Source organism: Microtus pennsylvanicus, chromosome 6 (genome assembly GCF_037038515.1).
Source record: "Microtus pennsylvanicus isolate mMicPen1 chromosome 6, mMicPen1.hap1, whole genome shotgun sequence".
NCBI classification, from domain to species: Eukaryota; Metazoa; Chordata; class Mammalia; order Rodentia; family Cricetidae; genus Microtus; species Microtus pennsylvanicus.
Window position 1 is genome coordinate 73,918,390 of NC_134584.1, and position 18,196 is coordinate 73,936,585.

Below are 18,196 nucleotides of genomic sequence, written 5' to 3' on the forward strand. Positions count from 1 at the left end.
ATGGCCTTATGGATAAAGGTGCTTGCTGCCAAGGCTGAAGACCTAAATTCATTCTCTAGACCTACATAATTAAAAGGAGAGAACCAATTCAATTCCCAGTTTGTCCTCTGACTTCCATATCTGTATAATGACAAGGGTGTACCTGTTCACACAGACACTAGCAGACAAATAAATAAAGATGTAAAAAGAGTTCACTTAATTCTTCAAGTGATTATCTATCTAATAATTCACTGTGCTGCCCAATCTTGTATGACAAGGAAGATTAGTAAAGGTAGAGTATTCCTAGATCTCAGGAAACCAACTAACAACAAGAAGGTATGTATGTGAACAGTAATGTCACATTTGTAGAATGCCATGTACGCTATGCTATTATGAAGCAATTTACACATATTATCTTCCCTTCTACCTGATAATCCTGAAGCATATGCCAAGGAAATTACAGAATTACAAAGAATTATTGGAGCTGGGTTGGAAAAGTCATGTGTGTAATACTGTGAAGCTCTTAATTCTTGAGGAAACTGATTCAAATAGCATGTTCAAAAGATCACTGAGAAGTAAACACAATAAATAAGTTATTAGTACAATTCAAATTCTTGGGATGGAGCATGAGATTGGAGATGGGAAGTCAAATCAGTAAATGTGAAACTCAACAGAACTTGTATTTTGGCATAAAAGAGCACTGTCCTCAAGGTAACAACAAATATTACTAATAGTCACTATTTTTTTCTAAATACTGTCATGGCTTCAAAATATAGGATTATAAAGTAGCTAGTAAAATTCTATTAAGGAAACTATAAAAACCAAAGCATCAAGAAAGCAACCAAATCCAAATTACAAATGGTTCTAAAGTCTTTTCTTCACTACCTAGTCAGTATGCCATGGTGACTTTTGCTACTTAGACTTACCCAGTGTATGCATTTGAACAGTGTCACTGATGGCCTGGAACACATCGGAAATAAAGTTTGGAGATTTTTCTATAGGTAAAGTTGAAAATTAGTTGGAACAAAAACCCAGCACTAGCCAGCTCTGCCGTGGAACCACATGAGCCAAAGGAAAAAAAAAACAAAACAAAACTGAATTTGAGTATCTAGAAGTGGTGTCTAGTATTGCAACTTGGTGTGGTTCAGAGGGAAGAGCAAACAGAGGCAGCTCCCAGAACCACCTTGAGGTGTACTGTTTTGAGCTTTTAAAACTTACTAAGTGATTCTTCTATTCAACCATGCTTGAAGGGCACAACTGGGTAACCGAATTGACAGATCAGTCCTAACTTCCAACTTGGGAAAGAAAGAACAAATTAATGATGTAGCTTTATAAACTGTAGATGGTTGGGTTTTGCTGCTGTTTTACTTTCTCACAAATATTGTCAAGTTGCTATATAGTTTGTATTTTTAAATTCTCTGGAATATTCAAAGCAATCTTTATGTGGCAGCACATGGAATAATGAAATGAGCCCTGACCTCAGAGTTTGAAAACATATTTCTGGAGCAGTGACTCTCAGGCACTACATCTGAGATGCACAAAGGCACCAGTTTGTTCCATGAGATCTACAACTAGAATGATATGTAGGGAAGTACTGAGCAGAGTGCCAGAAACAGTGTGCGTACACACACACACAGTCACCGATAATTAATTCTGCATCAAGAAGGGATATTTCAGTAGGTGACAAGTGGAATAAAAGGCCTGATTACAATGAACAAGCACAGAATGTATGCCACTTGCAATATCTGTTAGCTACTGTGATTTCCTGTCCTTGGTTATAATGGCTGGTTTTTAAGGGTAGGGCTTATGTATTATATATATGTAGTGTAAATGCAATGAGTACCCTCTGGAACACAATGTACATTAAGTAATAACACTGTGTTAATAATAATAGGGGATGAAAAAGGGGAGTTTCGGCAGGGCTATTATGCCTGAGAATAAGATGTTAATCATTGCTTGCTATTTTCTCTTCAAACACATTATTTATCCAGTAGTGAACAGATTTAAAATCCACTGGGGTTCTTGAATTCAACCTTGGTGAGTGGTTAAACCCAATGAAAATATCTCAAATGAATTTTTAGCCAAGGAAATACTGCATACAAAAGGATATTTAACATAACAGATTGTGAAGGTGTCCATCTTTAAAAATAATAAATACTCATAACACATGTGTCATAATTGGGGTTGGCAAATTTTTCTTGAAATAATTGTGAGGAAAGGGCAAGCAAGGTGTTCACATCTCCCTCTATCATGGAGGACAATGTGTTTTAACATATTATAGACCCAATTTGCACAGCCAGTAAGTGGCAGAATAAAACTCTTCTGACCTTCCATAAAATCACTGTTAAAAAGTGGAGAACTTTTCTGATAACACTGTCCCTGAAAATTCTGAGGGAAATGAGGGAAACAGAATAAATTGGCTTTGAGGCACTGCCTTTTGTTTTTCATCAAAGAAGTACATTTTGACACCCAGGCAGGCCTTCTTCCAGAATCAAACTGGTGACATGGAATAAGGGCTAAAAAGCCTGGAGTGTTTCCCAAGTCTGTCTTTGGGAACTCTTGGCTTACTTCTCATACTTCAATTAGAAAAAAAAAAAAGGAAAAGGGAATCTGGCACTGGGGTTGCCAGCTGGGCTAAAGGGCATGGACAGAATCACTCTGGAGTACAGTGGGGATGTACCCATTGCAAGCAACACTGTGTTTCATGTAACTGGGTTTATCAAAGGACATAATCTGCTTTCTACTCTCTGAGTTCAGTGTTTTGAGTTTGTCATTTCATCTGCTCTGAAGTCACAGTAGTCAGCATTTGGTGGGCAACAGGGTCACCCCAATGTTTTAAGATTCCAATTTGGGAATGACTAGGTACTATTGGCAAAACATAGAGATTTTCTCAGTTGTCACAATTTGTGTGTGTGTATGTGATTGTGTGCATGCACAAGCACACATACATAGATCATAGATGGTTGCCACAGGGATATTCCTATTTCTGTCTTCCTAGTGCTGGGATTATAAGTATGTGACACCATACCCGGTTTATTACATGCATTATTCATCCTAGTAATCCAAGTCAGGCTCTCAAGACAAGCATTTCATTGACTACCTTTCCCCAAGTCTCCTTCACCTGTTCCTCTGAGGCACTGCGTCTCTGTTCATTAGGTATACACCATTACTTCAGGGATAACAAAATACATAAAGTATGAGCATTTTACTCTGCACTGGGTAGTATGTTACTCACACTTATACTACTAAATACCTGTGAGTGGAAATCTAGACAACTAACATAACTATTGTCTTCCTAAGAAAACTTTCTGTCTCAGTTTCTCCTACTTTTCTACCAGTGTGCGCACCTGCTTGTACTAGAACCCACAGTGAGGGAGTGAAATCTGATCCCTCTCTTACATCCCATATCTGTTTTCTGCTTATTGGGTTCATACCCTGTCATGGCAGCTGTTAGCCTATCACTTATCAGGTGTCTCCTGACAAGAGAAACATCTCCAGAGGGAGCTTCTAACTGAGATGGTTCAGTACCTTCTCTTAAGGAACCATTTAGAACAAAACAGTAAGTTTAGAGAATGTGAAGAAAATTAGTTCTTTCACTCTTGGCTTATCCATTAAGACCCACCCCTTCACTGGATACCTAGAGCTGACCATCTCACCGCAGTCATTATCTACCAATAGCTCTCAGGGAGGAGTAGCCCTTGTGATCTCCTCCCTTGTCCCTAACTTGAATATTGGCTGGCTTGATCATGTGCAGGTCTTAACCAAGCAATCACTGCTGTGTGAGTTCATATACAATGACCATGTCATGTCTAGAAGACAATTTTGGAGAACTCCTTTCCAAGCTTTGGCTTTTTCTCCTTCAACGCTCTTTTTTGCAAGATTCACCAAGCCTAGGATGGAGATGGTGTGCTATAGGTGTCACATTGCAGTAAGATTGAGCTCTCAGCCATCATGTACTCTATACTGTGACCAGTAGTGAAGTTCTCTGCTGAGTACTGTCCATTGAGAAAATGGACCAGCTTTCTTGATAAGGACGGAGAGGATGCAAACATTCTTTTAGGCAAATACAACTTCACTTTCACAAATCAGCACAGACTTTACAGGGAAGAATGAGGTCCCTTTCCAGCACTTCATGGTTATGAAGCCTTGATCAAGAAAACTCTGGGACCAGGATTTTCATTTGAAAAATAGAATCCTAACAGTACTCATTCCCAAAACTCACTGCCAAGATAAACAAGTTAGTCCACTTAGTGCTACATGATGAAGTACATGACTGACTAATAAATGCCAACTATTAATTAATCTTATTTGTGCATACGTCTGTGGTGTGTGAGTGAGTGTGTGTGTGTGTGTGGAGAGAGAGACACATCCTCCATCTTAGAACTTGTTTTCTTTATTAGCACTTTCTCCATTATTATTCAATTACAACAAGATTGGGCATTTCCCATCCATTGAACCTGCTTTTAAATTAATTCCTTTACTTGTTATGCCTTTATTTTTCTTACTTCATAGACATTTGCTGTTGACTTTATTTCCCTCCTACTTTCCTTGGGTCACACCACTGCTCTCATGTTTCAATTACTGACTTGAAAGCTAGTTTCATTCATCATTATCTTTGGTTCTGAATAATGAGCACCAAAGGTTGTTAACACATCTCCATTGGTAGTTCTTGGCCAATTCTAGAAACTTAAAAGTTCTAAATCCATGTACTGGTTGCAACATAGCCACTATTTTAATTTTTTTCCTTCTGAATTAAATAAAAGTTTATGAAGATACTGTTACTTTCGCTGACTTTCAAGTATCCTGAACTTTCTCACTCAAAAATAAGTTTCTATTGGATCATTTTTCTCCACTGGAGTCAGGTCCAGGACACTAGCAGAACTGTGGGCCAGAAATTTAATGAGGCTTTTTGTGTGTCCTGGGACATATCAGCAATATAAATTTGTCATAAACATTTGAAAATCCATTCATCCTCTGCATAGTGGATATGGAGATTGATAGCTGCTGACCTTGATTATATTTTTAAACCTCTCCTTGGTTTTAGTTCTTTGCTATAACCATATTGGTGGTAAAAACTGCCACCACATAAGCTGTGCTTCTTTGAACCTGTGCTTCATCCAGAAGCTAAGACATAAGGACAAGTACAATATTTAGCTATGGATTTTCATGTAGATATCTAATTTTTTCAGTTTCCTTTTTATTTTCTATTTTCATTTTTTATTTATTTTTTTTTAAAAAGAAAACAAACTATCTTTTAAAATTATACTTACCAATCCCAGTTTCTCACTTCCTTGTCTCTTCCCACTCCTTATACTCCCCCACCTCACCCCACCCCTCATCCACTCCACAGAGAGGGCAAGGCATATTACTCCAAGGAAGGACCAAGGCCCTCCCCACTATATCCAGACTGAGCGAGGTGTCCATCCAAAGAGAATGGTTTCCAAAAAGTCAGTACCAGCAGCAGGAAGATATACTGGTGGCACTGTCAGTGGCCCCACAGTCTACTCTAGCCATACAACTGTTACCCACATTCAGATTGTCTAGTTTGGTCCTTGGCTTATAAGTGAGTACATCCATGCTCAGCTTTCCGAGCCTGTGTAACCTCATTCAGGATAACGCACAATCAGAACGATGAAGCTCAAGGCAAACAAGTCTGTGAGAATTTCCAAATATGACAAAGATACTTTGGAAGAGAATTATCTCAAATTTCTGGAAGCATTCAAAGATGAGCTAGTCAAAGATGAAATATTTGAAAATATGAGGCTATAACAGAGGACCCTAATGAAGAGTCTGTGATTCATTAAGATGATTTGATATATTTGAATTTAGTGGAATATGCCCTCAATTGCAGCATTTGGGGATCAGAAGCACAGAGGCAGGTGAATGTCTGTGAGTTTGATGCCCAATTGTTTTGCATAGGCAGTTTAAGGCCAGGCAGGGCTAAAAGCAAAACACTGTTTCAAAACAAAGGAAAGAAAAAAGTGAGATAGAATGAAATTTCCCAAGTGTAAGTTGAAGGGAAGACCTGACAAAAAAGACTGCTCTGTAAGGCAGATGACATTTATGCTGTCTACACATGAAGAACACAGCATCCAGTGACTGATCTTCTACACATAAAGTACATATGCTTTTGAGTTACGGCTCTTGTTTAGCCTGTATAGCCTGTGACCTTGCCCTATGTCTCTTTGACAAAGGTCAGAGACATACTGTTGGTATGGGAATCAGATAGTTTTTCAGAAACTGGACCATTAATCCAGGAACCAGAAACATATTACTGAGCATGAGTTAATGGCATCTTTCCTAGTCCTGAAAGTATTTAACCCTTCTAGAAAGAATTAGAAAAAGAAGGAGGGGAAGAAATTAAATCCTATGAAATATTCTGGAAACCAAGCCTTTTTTGAGAGGTCAGAAATCACCCTGGAAGTACAAGTGATGAAAAAATAATAACTATCTTCAAAAGCAGATGTTTATTGAGTCTCAGTGAGGTTTTGTCTTGATTATGCTTTTTTAAATCAAAAATGTTGCAAATCAGAAAATGAATTAATGCATTGGACCCAAAATTACAGCTGAGCAATATAACTTAGCATAGAGGAACATGTCTTAACATAGAGCTCTCGCTGTTTCCTCTAGTAGAACAGGGCTAACTGAGTACTGCAGCTCTCTGTTGCTATCCAGCATTATAGGAGGAATCTGTTACATGACATTATTAAAAGAAAGACCAGTTCTAAATCTTAGGTACACTTTAATCTATGCACAATGCTTTTGCATTACTGTAAAGGTGAAATATTATAAGCTGAACTGTCCTGATGAGGGTCTATCTGCATGTGAATGACAGCCATGTGAGGAAAAGGTAAGTGCCCACTGTGTTCCAGCACTGTGCTACCTAGTATATGGTATGATTCAGATACACTGAGTCATTACCCCAAAAGGGAGCTACAGTTCTCTCTTGAAGACTTAAGTGTTGTGTATCACTCTGGTTACTTTAGTATGTATCAAGAAACCACAAGTCATATTTCCCCTCTGGGACCTCTGTTGGGCATCTCAAAGATCAGAGCCTCCAAAGCATATGGAACTACCCAGGCAATCAGGGATATCTAGTCACATTAACTAAAGCAAGTCACTGCCAGTGTGGAACCTCTATATTATATCCAATTTGGGGAGAAAAGGTCTATGTTAGACATAATCATTGAAAAGATCTTGGATACCTTGCTTGCCTTTCTAGGCCTCATTTTTTATAAAAGCTATGAATATCAGGCCTCCGTCAACATATAAAATATATCTTTGCTTCTTTCGCTGCAATTGAAAATTCAATACTCGGAAGTTTATCTTCATAGGATAGAGAGGGTAGGCAGACTTTCACTTAATGGTTCCATGAAGAGGAACAATAGAAGTGTTCTTCCTGAAGACCCACAGGGGTCTGAGAGATTAAAGCTGTCTACGGAGAACTTCCTCTCTACACACTAGAAATGAGTGGAATGTCAATCTGCAGAGTCAATTGTCAACATTTTCTGTAGCCACTGTCTGGAATCGGACTTCATAACCTTTGTAACATGGGTAATGAGCAGGCACCAGGGCTAAGAGAAAAGGAGATAAATTAAGACTCCCCACCAAACAGGTGAGTCATGAAACAGCCATTGCCTTAGCCACTTCCCTTTATGAACTCAGCATCAGAGGTACCTAAGTGGTGGCAAGAGAGTGACTTTCTGTGCCAGATGGGGCAAGAAAAAAGGCTAGCAGACACACAGGGCCTTGTCTGAAAGCTGGCAAGAACTGTTTTGTTCAAAGCAAACTGTCCACTGTGATGATCATTTAGTTCCCTTAGATGAGAGCCGCTGGGCCATCACAAGCCTCAGCTGCAGCACTGGAGGAGGTCACTGTTATCCCTAGCAGGAAGGTCTGTTCTCAGCAGGCCTTTAAATGGAGGATTCATGCTTAATTCATTTGTTCTTTAGGATAGTCTGAATAGGAACAGCTTCAAAAGTTTTCAGGACCTTTGTCTAAGCAGACTTATATCTTAGGCTACACAAGAAATGAGAAGAACACAGACTGATTCAACAAAGTGGAGTTAATACAGTTTTGGGATTAGAACCACTATTACATGACTCCGAAGTGTTCAGCTAAGATTTGGAGGGTTTTTTTTTTTAATTATTTTTATTGAGCTCTACATTTTTCTCTGTTACCCTCCCTGCCTCTCCCCTCCCCCTTTTAACCTCCCCCAAGGTCCCCAAGCACCCAATTTACTCAGGATATCTTGTCTTTTTCTACTTCCCATGTAGATTAGATCTACGTAAATCTCTCTTAGTGTCCTCATTGTTGTCTAAATTCTCTGGAATTGTGGTTTGTAGGCTGGTTTTCTTTGCTTTATGTTTAAAAACCACCTATGAGTGAGTACATGTGATAATTGTCTTTCTGTGCCTGGGTTACCTCACTCTATCCATTTTCCTGAAAAATTCAAGATGTTATTTTTTCTGCTGTGTGGTAGTACTCCATTGTGTAAATGTACCACATTTTCCTTATCCATTCTTCAGTGGAGGGGCATTTAGGTTGTTTCTAGGTTCTGGTTATGACAAACAATGCTGATATGAACATAGTTGAGCACATGTCCTTGTGGCACGATTGAACATCCTTTGGATATATACCCCAAAGTGGCATTACTGGGTAGTAAGGAAGGTTGTTTCCCAATTTTCTAAGAAATTGCCACACTGACATCCAAAGAGGCTGTACCAGTTTGCATTCCCATCAGCATGCAGAAGTGTTCCCTTTTCCCCACAACCTCTCCAGTATAAGATTACACCAGTGTTTATCCATATAATGGGGATACTAGAACTGAGCCTATAAATTGTGGGAGCAGAGGAGAAGTAGGGAGAATACTAGAAACAACACATTCACTCTAAAAGGAATAGACCTTACACGCATGAGCCCAGGGACCCCAAATGAGAGCAATTCAAGTGCACTGAGCAAGGCCTCATTTTCTAATGGCTACAGACTTTTCCTTCAGATTAAAACTCTGTCTGTGTCTAGTAAATTATGCAACTTCCTATTTCATATTATCTCATTCAAAAGGTAAAAGCCATCTACAAAGCTCTATATCAAAATAAATCCCATTCTCCAGAGGCTCAGAGCTATAAGCTTTGAGCATAGCTCAGAGCACAGAAAGTATGGTCCTGGTGGCTTATTGAAACAGGGATCTGGAGACCACAAGTAAATGGATCAAGCAAGTACCAAGAAGAGAGAGAGCATTCTACAGGCCTCAAAGATGGGTAAACCTGAGACTCCTACTTGCAAATCCACACAAATTGATCATTATGGAAATAAGTATACCAGTCCATATTGGGTTTCCTACAGTTTGTTTTTAATCATGTACCCATCCCTCATAAATTTCCTATTCCCTCATATTCCATCTTCCACACTAACAGACATAATAAGGGGCCCACAGGAGTGTTTCTGGGAAATGTCACTTCCAAGAGCTGTACAAAGTAATTTCTTAAGAGCCAGCCATAAAAGGGGATGCTTACTTGTGTCTACAGATGTGCCATATGACATACTTGTTGAACAAAACTACAAAGCACATCGCACATCTGCTTCCCTCCTGTTCTTCCTTCCCAGATATCATCTAAAGTATGACATATGAATGTGTTCTGTTCTTGGTACTTGTCATAAAAAAATAATCATCCTGGTTTCATAATGAGTTTGAAACTAGCATGGGCTTGCATGGTAAGTTCGAAGGCCAATGCTGACTACATATGAGACACTGTCTGAAAAAGAAAAGTAGAATAGTCAAAAGAAAGAAAACGCCAGGTGGTAGGGGCACATGCCTTTAATTTCAGCATGCAGGAGGCAGAGGCAGGTACATCTCTGTGAGTTCAAGGCCAGTCTGGTCTACAAGAGCTAGTTCCAGGACAAGCTCCAAAGCCACAGATAAACCCTGTCTCAACAAACAAATGAAAAAAGAAAGGAGGAAGGAAGGGAGGAAAGGAGGGAGGGAGGAAAGGAGGGAGGAGAGGGAAAGGGAGAGAGGGGGAGGGAAGAGAGAGAGAGAGAGAGAGAGAGAGAGAGAGAGAGAGAGAGAGAGAGAGAGAGAGAGAGAGAAGAAAGAGATAAATGCTTACTTATAGGTCCCAGAGCTACTACTGGAATATGGGCTGGTGGATAGGCTGGTGCACACAGAATCACTATTACAAAGTCACAGGCAGGCAGACATCTGACTGCCCACACAGACCCCAAATCATACTCAGAAATGTAGTGACCCTCTTTTGAGATCAAAGATAAATATTGCCTTTTTGTTTTAAATAACCCAGTGTTAGAGCTGTATACGTGGTGACCCAGGCCCATAATTGCAATTCCTAGGAGGCAGGGGCAAGATAATCAGAGGTTGCAGACTAGCCTGAGAAACTTAGTGAGGTACTCTGAAAACAAAATGTAAAATGAAGGAGAGGGAATATAGCTCAGTAGTACAGTGCATGTCTAGCATTAGGGAGGGCCCTATGTTAAATCCCCAGAACTAAAAACAAAATAACAAAAGAGCACTGAATATACTATGTATCAGTTATATAGCGAATATTTTCTTAACCAGGTACCAAATTAGGCACACAACAGGGACAAAATCCAGGGAACAAACAGATATTAAATGGTTTTTAGCTACATTTCAAATATGATAAGACATCATGGCCAAAAGTTTATTTGAAGTTTACAGTTTCAGAGTGTTAGCATTCCTTGAGATCATGTCAGGGAGGAGGGCCACAGACAGGTATTCCTGGCACTGGAGCAGTAACTGAGAGCTCAAATCTTAAGAAAAAACTACAAGGTATAGGGAGTTAAAGCTGCAGGCATTTGAAACTTCAGAGTGTGAGACCCTGACTTTGCAAACTCTATTAGGGAATTCATTTTAAGCCATATAATGAGTGGGGGAGGGGGAGATCTCGGTTCCAGAAATGTTCTGCAATTTGTACGAATTTGAACGAATATCCTGAAAATTGACAATTAAGGAGCTAAGGAGCAGGGTCATAAAATTTAACGAGGTCCAGATACTCCTAGGAGGCATCCTGCCCTTGAAGATACTTTGTCGGTTATTAATGGCTCTTTGCTAGAGTTTTTTGTGCCCAAAAACTGACCAATGGTTTCAGAAACTACCTTATCCTGTGCCCTCCTTACCCAGTCCCAAGATGACAGGACAAGAACTCTCCTGATTATGGCGTTTCCCCTTTAAAAGTTCTCCCTTCCCCAGGCTTGGCAATGCACTTCCCTCATCCACTGGGTTGGTGTGCTGCAGGTATTGTTCAAACTGGAATTTATATATTAGAAACACTCATGTTTCACATCAGAATCCTGTTCCATGGATTTTCTTTTTTGGGGGATCAGTAACTTCGGCACAACAAAAGCATTCTTCAGTGACACATCTCCTCCAACAAGGACATACAGCCAAATTCACCCCAAACAGTTCCACCAACTGTTGGCCAAATATTCAGACAAATGAGTCTATGGGAATCATTCTCAAACTATCACAAGCAACTTATCGGAGGATGGCATGAAAATATGGTCTATGGCAAGTTTCATGGAAAAACATGTAATCCAACAAATGCACAGAACAAAGAATCTCCAAGGTAAGGATGGCGCAGGCAGTTTCCCCCAATATCATAGCCTCAGCAAAAGAAACCAGCTTTGACAAGTATACCACTTACAAGGTTAGGGACATGCACATTAGAAAAAGTATGAAATACAAGTAAAAATAATAAAAAGAGAAAACGTAAGATAGTATTGGAAGGGAGGTTCAGCGAATACTGACATTCACCTGTGTTTAATTTCCATACACTTTTATACCCCAATACAGGGGGAAGAAGACAAAAGACAGCTTTAACATGATACAAAGGACAACTAGAACAGTTACCTGTTTCAATACTTTAAGCCATCAAGCCATGAATCTATGAGAAAACCATTTTGTTGTTTAGGCAGTGAACCCACACTAGACCAAGTATCCTGAAGGGAGTCACTCCCTAGGTCAAACTCCTAATTCAAAAAAAGAAGCATAAGTATGCTTGAATTTTCTGACCTTTGGTCATCTTAACATCAAAGGGACCAAGCAACCACACTGTGGGTCAGGATGTGCAGCCCTAGTTGTTGTCAACAATTTTGAGCAAACTTAAACCCTCTGAACTTCAGACAAGGTAGAAATGAACTCCACAAATTCCTCCCTTTTTATTAATTTTAATAAAGCCTGAGTTTCTGCTAAAGACAGATGATCGTGTCTACCTTAGGCGAACATTTCTTTGTTTCTTAGATTTTTCCCGTCTTTGGTACATACATTCTAACCATATATGATACCCATGTCTTAGTTACCTGGGTGGAAAAGAATCATACCCATCTCTGACTGCTGACTCTGTTAGCAAAGGGTTAAGGGAGAAAGCATCTCTAGTCACTCTGCAACTTTTGTGTTTGCCTTTATAAGAGTGTTAATCAATTTTACCTCAGAATAGATTGGAATGACATACAAATTACGAGAATCCCCAAATGCAAAATTCTGAACATCTCGATCACCCTCGGAGCCTAAAATATGTGAAAATCAGAAATTCTAGCCTGCATCAACATGATCAAACTATTTAAAATATTATTACTTTGAAATAAAATTATAATGGCTTTGTGGCTCTGAAAAGAATCTATTTGCCAGAATCAGTCCCATACCTAGTTACCTATCTGTTCCTTCCCAAAGTGCTTAGTACAGAAAGTCAGTGTTTTCCTTCAAAGCTACTATTTCCTCTAACAATAGCAGGATGCTAAACCTCCTAGTATGTTCTCATCTTCTTACTTCATTAAAGAGGTACTACGAGACTCCAATGGCAGCTCATCATTTTAACACTGTGACATAATATGGTCATTTGCATATTACATGCTCAAGATTTATGCAAGTGTTTTATAAAAAAAAATAAGAAAATTAAAAAAAATGGGAACACAAACAAACACAACTTACCATGATCTAAGTAAGTTTACATTTTGTGTCATGATGCATTCATAGATAGCTACCTTCGGCTGCATGAGGTCTAAGAAACACAGACTAGATAAAATGCTGAGAGACAAGTGGATAGGAAGTTTCTTGCTCTTTCTTGGAAAAAGGAAAGGAAAGCAGTGCCACTGAGTATAAAGGGATGGGTGACATTGTGACAAGATATTAGGGGAGAAAGTTTGATAGAGGGAACAGAATAAGCAAAGGAGTGCACCATTGGAGAGAAGCTACATATTAGGTATCTTCTAATAGTTATGGTTAAGTGTAGGGAGTTTATTGCAATGAGTAGATGCCACGAGCTCTCCTTCAGCCAATAGTTTTTAAGATACCACCCACTTGGGCATGGTCTCTTTTACTTTAAGAAGCAGTGGGAATCCAGTGATCTCTCTCTTGGTTCTGGCTCCCTTTCTGGCCACCAGACTCTCTGTTTCTTGTTTGCAATGAGAGGACTGTTGTTTGGGACGGTGATCTGTAAGTTTTTCTCTTCAAATAAATGACCCTTTTTTATTATCCCTAATTCTTAACTGGTGTGGGATTGTTTTGTGGCTTCAAGTAGAGACAGATAAGAAGTGGACTTGGAAGCCCTAATCAGTCAGTGGTCTTTAGACCACAATCCCAAATATCATGCAAGCAAGGTGGCACTATAGAAGAACTTGAAACAAAGGAATCAGATGTCCATATGAATTTTATTAGTTAAAAGTTCCTAATGTAGTATTTATTCAGGAATTCGTCTTGAGGCATCAGCATATATTCTTTCATCAGAAACTCCTACCCCAAAACTTAGGATTATAACCTTTCTGTCCCTAAAGAACCAGGCTACCATGGACAGGTGGTTGATGTGTGTCTTGTGATTAGTCGGTAACAGTACATAGAGTTAAGGTAAGATCTGTCACTCTAAGGTCAATGTTCACCTCAATGAACAACAAAATGATTACCTACTATGGTACCACAGATCATGTTTAGATACAAATCGAGGTCAGTGAACTTCAGCTTCTATGGAGTTCCTTGGTATCTAGAATTGCCCAGACCAAAGTAGATAATCTGTTAGAAGGCCAGTTTTGCTAATACGTTGCTTAATGATAAATTTAGATAAGAACAGTTATAACCAGAACATGTCCAACTAGGAGGTGAGGTCCCTATTCTTATAATAGTCAATTAATTATGCAAAACTGAGGTCCCCAGTTGCAGCAGATAAGAGAACTCTTTTCCCTTCTCCCTTCTTCCTTTCCATACCTTGAGCTCATCAGCATTATAGAAGTCCACACGCACTGCAGGTACCATCCAGGTTTGGAAGAGCGTAGCCAGGATCTGCTCCGCAATAGAATCAGCAATGAGGTGGAAATGCAGAGGGTTCCGCCTGTGGAGTAAAAAGGAGAATTCCAAAAAAGCATTAAGGGATTTGAATCTTGTTGCAAACTGATGATGTGGGGCAGTGTCACAAGCCACTTTGGAAATAAATCAGGCATGTAGCTCCATAGTGCTTTTTGATGAGGATTTTAGAGATGCAAGAGATAGAGGACATCTCCCTCAACCTCTGCATTTCAGAGTGTAAACAACCAAGCACCACAGAAGGCAAGACCCAATTCTCACATCTGTTATGAGGAAATCTGGATTCTAAGAATCTAAAGTAGGACATATTTAATAATTGCATCAATTATTGCATCTGCCAGCTTGACATGCCAGCATTAATGCAGAAATACAATGACAGCAGGCCATGTCTTACACAGGTGTGGATGGCTGTCAACATACTTCCCCAGAAACTCAAAGACACAAGTATGACACAAAGGCAAAGATTCTGGGGGCTTCAGTGGCTTGAATACAAAATGTCCCCTATGTGCTTGAATACTTGGGCCCCAACTGGAGGCACTGTTGTGGTAGATAATGGGACCTTTAGGGGTAGCGTTTTGCTGAAGTAAGTGACTAGGAGTAAATATGAGTTTTTATAACTAAGCTCACTTGTTGTTCATGTTTTGCTTGCTGACTGCAGAGATGAACAGCTGGCTTTGTGTTCCTGCCTTCCCCTTCATGAAGAAAGGCATCCCCTAGGATTTTTTTCGGCAACTTCAAGCCATAATAAAGTATTCGTTTCTTAGGCAGATGTTGTTAGGGTATTTTCTTTCTTTTTTTTAAAATATTTATTTATTTATTATGTATACAATATTCTGTCCGTGTGTATGCCTGAAGGCCAGAAGAGGGCATCAAACCTCATTACAGATGGTTGTGAGCTACCATGTGGTTGCTGGGAATTGAACTCAGGACCTTTGGAAGAGCAGGCAATGCTCTTAACCTCTGAGCCATCTCTCCAGCCCGGGTATTTTCTTACAACAATGAGATGAGTAAAAAGTGCCAGAAACTGGTATGAGAAGAGTATGCTTTTGAACATAATACAGAATAAATCCTTCCTTCCTTAAACTGATCTATCCCAAATCTTTTGTTATAATATGAAAAGTAATCAATACAAGGAAAAGTGGAAATGAGTCCTAAATCTTCCTACAGCATTTCTTTCTTGAGTCTGATAAATGGTGATCTTAGGCTTAAAAGCCATCCTATAATAAAAACAAAATAGGTTCACTTCTGTTTAAAATTAAACCTATATTCCTCAAGGACTGGGCTATGACCCACCAGCAACCTTAACTACAAATGGTTCTGTAAGCCTATTCCAGGAAACATCAACCATGCCTTTGTTTCAATTAAAAAAAAAATTACTAGACTATCTGTGACTACCTTGCTATGACTTCTTGTTGCTATTACTACCTTGTTATAACCACCTTGCAATTACATCATTGTTTCAGGATGTTGTTATAATTAACTTGTTATGATTATTTTCTGCTACTATAACCTGCCATTTTTGGGGGGCAGGGGATCTTTCAAGACAGGCTTTCTCTGTTGCTTTGGAGCCTGTCCCGGAACTCATTCTGTAGACCTATTTGAGGTTGGCCTAAAACTCACAGAAATCTGCCTGCCTCTGCCTCCTGAGTGTTGGAATTAAATGTGTGTGCCACCACTGCCTAGCTAACCTAGCTTATTTTGCCTGTCAAGTCCCCCATTTAGAAACCTCCTACCCCTAAGCTATAAAACTATGTCTAACGCTTACCTCTTCAATCTCGTTTGTACATAAATAAAAATGCTTGCTTTAATCAATCATTTGCTTTAATTAATTTGGCCATGATGACTTAGATCAGTGGTCTTTTCCTTGCATCTCTGGAATTAACAACAAATATCACTTACCCTCTCTAGCAACAGAGTCTCATCCATCTCACACAACCCATGACTTCAACACCTAGTCAATGACAAAACTTTAGAGGCCACTCCATATAGGGTTCCAAGTTGAATCTCAGGAGATAAATCTACTAGCTTTAACTTATCGAGATTCTGTAAAAAACGAATGGTTTCACCTCAAAATTCAGCTTTAAAATCTGTAAAATGGGCTTGATCAATTATAGCTCTATGCATGTATATATGAACGTATACATGCATGCATCTATCTATCTATCATCTATATATTTACCAATCTACATGAACTGGTCTTAAGTAATATGAAACAAATAAAATAGAGATCAGAAGGACAAGGACTTGGCTGATGATGGCTGTTACTATTACACCCAACCTTCACTGCCATCTCACGAATATTTTATTTCTTTCTTCATGACTATTGCTTCCTCCAACATATATTTCACTCTATAAATCCTGTTCTCTCTAAAACAATCCCATAATTCTCCGTCCACTGTGTGATATTTTAATATCTACCTTCCCACATTGAGCTAACAGGGATTTTTTTTATTTTTGTTTTTTATTACTTTATAAATAATACCAATCAAAATTCCCACTTCCTCCCCTCTTCCCACTTCCCTCCTGCTCCCCTACACACCCTTCCCTCTCCCCCTCCAGCCCTGAGAGAGGGCAAGATACCCTGCCCTGTGGGAAGTCCAAGGCTCTCCCAGTATATCCAGGCTTAGGAAGGTATGCATTCAAATAGAATAGGATCCCAAAAAGCCAGGACATGCAGTAGAGACAAATCCCAGTGCCATTATCATTGGCTTCTCAGTCTGCCAATTGTCAGCCACATTCAGTGGGTTCAGTTTGATCCCATGCTTGTTCAATCCCAGTCTAGATGGAGTTGGTGAGCTCATTAGCTCAGGCACACTGTCTCGGTGGGTGGACCAAGCCCCTCGTGGTCCTGACTTCCTTCTGCTCTTCAACTGGACCTTGGGAGTTCAGTCCAGTGCTTCTGATGTGGGTCTAGCTAACAGGGATTTTGAAGATTTCACCTTGTCCTCCACTACATTCTCATGTCTTTGAAGTCCTTCCTCCTCCTCTGGATATTTTCTGTTCCATATCCACTTGTGACCCTCGCCTGTTCTTTCTATAAAATGAGCTCCAGAGTCATAAACTCCAGGCAGCTCTCTTCAGCCATCCTACCCATAGCAGCCCCACATCTTCTCATCATGCTCTGCCCAGGTCCCTCTGGAATAACGTGAGCTGTCTGTGGCAAGGTTCTTCCGATTTCATAAGTAACTGTCTTTATTTACTTTCACTGGCATAATGGGACTTGCAAGGTACATGGCCTACTACAGTTCAAGAAATGCAGCATGCAGTTCTGCAAGTTTGTGAGCCTGCTGGTACCTCGGAATCACTACCTTCTGACCTCTGCTCCAAAGTTAACTAATCATAAATATAGGAAACCCCCCTATACCATACTGAATTAAGACTGGACTTTTAAAACTCCATTTTGTTAATAACCCCCAGAATTTTCCATACTTTCCCTCTTACAGAAATAATTCCTTGTCTTGTTTAATGAAAAAATAAAGACCAAGATGATCCAAATTCCATCACAGTTTGACAGAGTTAACCGGAACTTCACTATGAGAAGCATGTTGAAGGAAAGAGAGGAGGGACTTCTTCAACACTAGGTTGTGTATCTACTTTATGAAACTAGAGTTGAATTGCTCTGTTTAGGCAGTTAAAGGGCAGGCACCATGGTGGATCATGTACTAATCACACAACACATTCAAGCTTCCCCTGCATTTATAAGAAATATTAAAAATACTTGAAACTTGTACTTAAGACAAGGAATTAAAATAATTTTAAATATCACAACTTACAATAATTTGTTTTTTCAAGTATTTTAACACCCCCACCAACAAACAAACAAACAACAACAACAACAACAAACAAACAAAAAAACACAATCTTTGCTTACACCAAGTCCAGGTTTATATTCTA

The 18,196-nt window shown here is 39.4% G+C and overlaps 1 protein-coding gene across 7 annotated transcripts in view; it reads right to left on the reverse strand.

Annotated features, from left to right (window-relative positions):
- Positions 1-18,196, reverse strand: part of Large1 (LARGE xylosyl- and glucuronyltransferase 1) — a 464,139-nt gene that overhangs the window by 180,290 nt on the left and 265,653 nt on the right. For all 7 annotated transcript variants that reach the window (XM_075976475.1, XM_075976470.1, XM_075976476.1 and 4 more), the window contains one exon: positions 14,207-14,330. In XM_075976475.1, the coding sequence (XP_075832590.1) occupies positions 14,207-14,330 (124 nt within the window). The remainder of the gene's footprint in view (positions 1-14,206; positions 14,331-18,196) is intronic.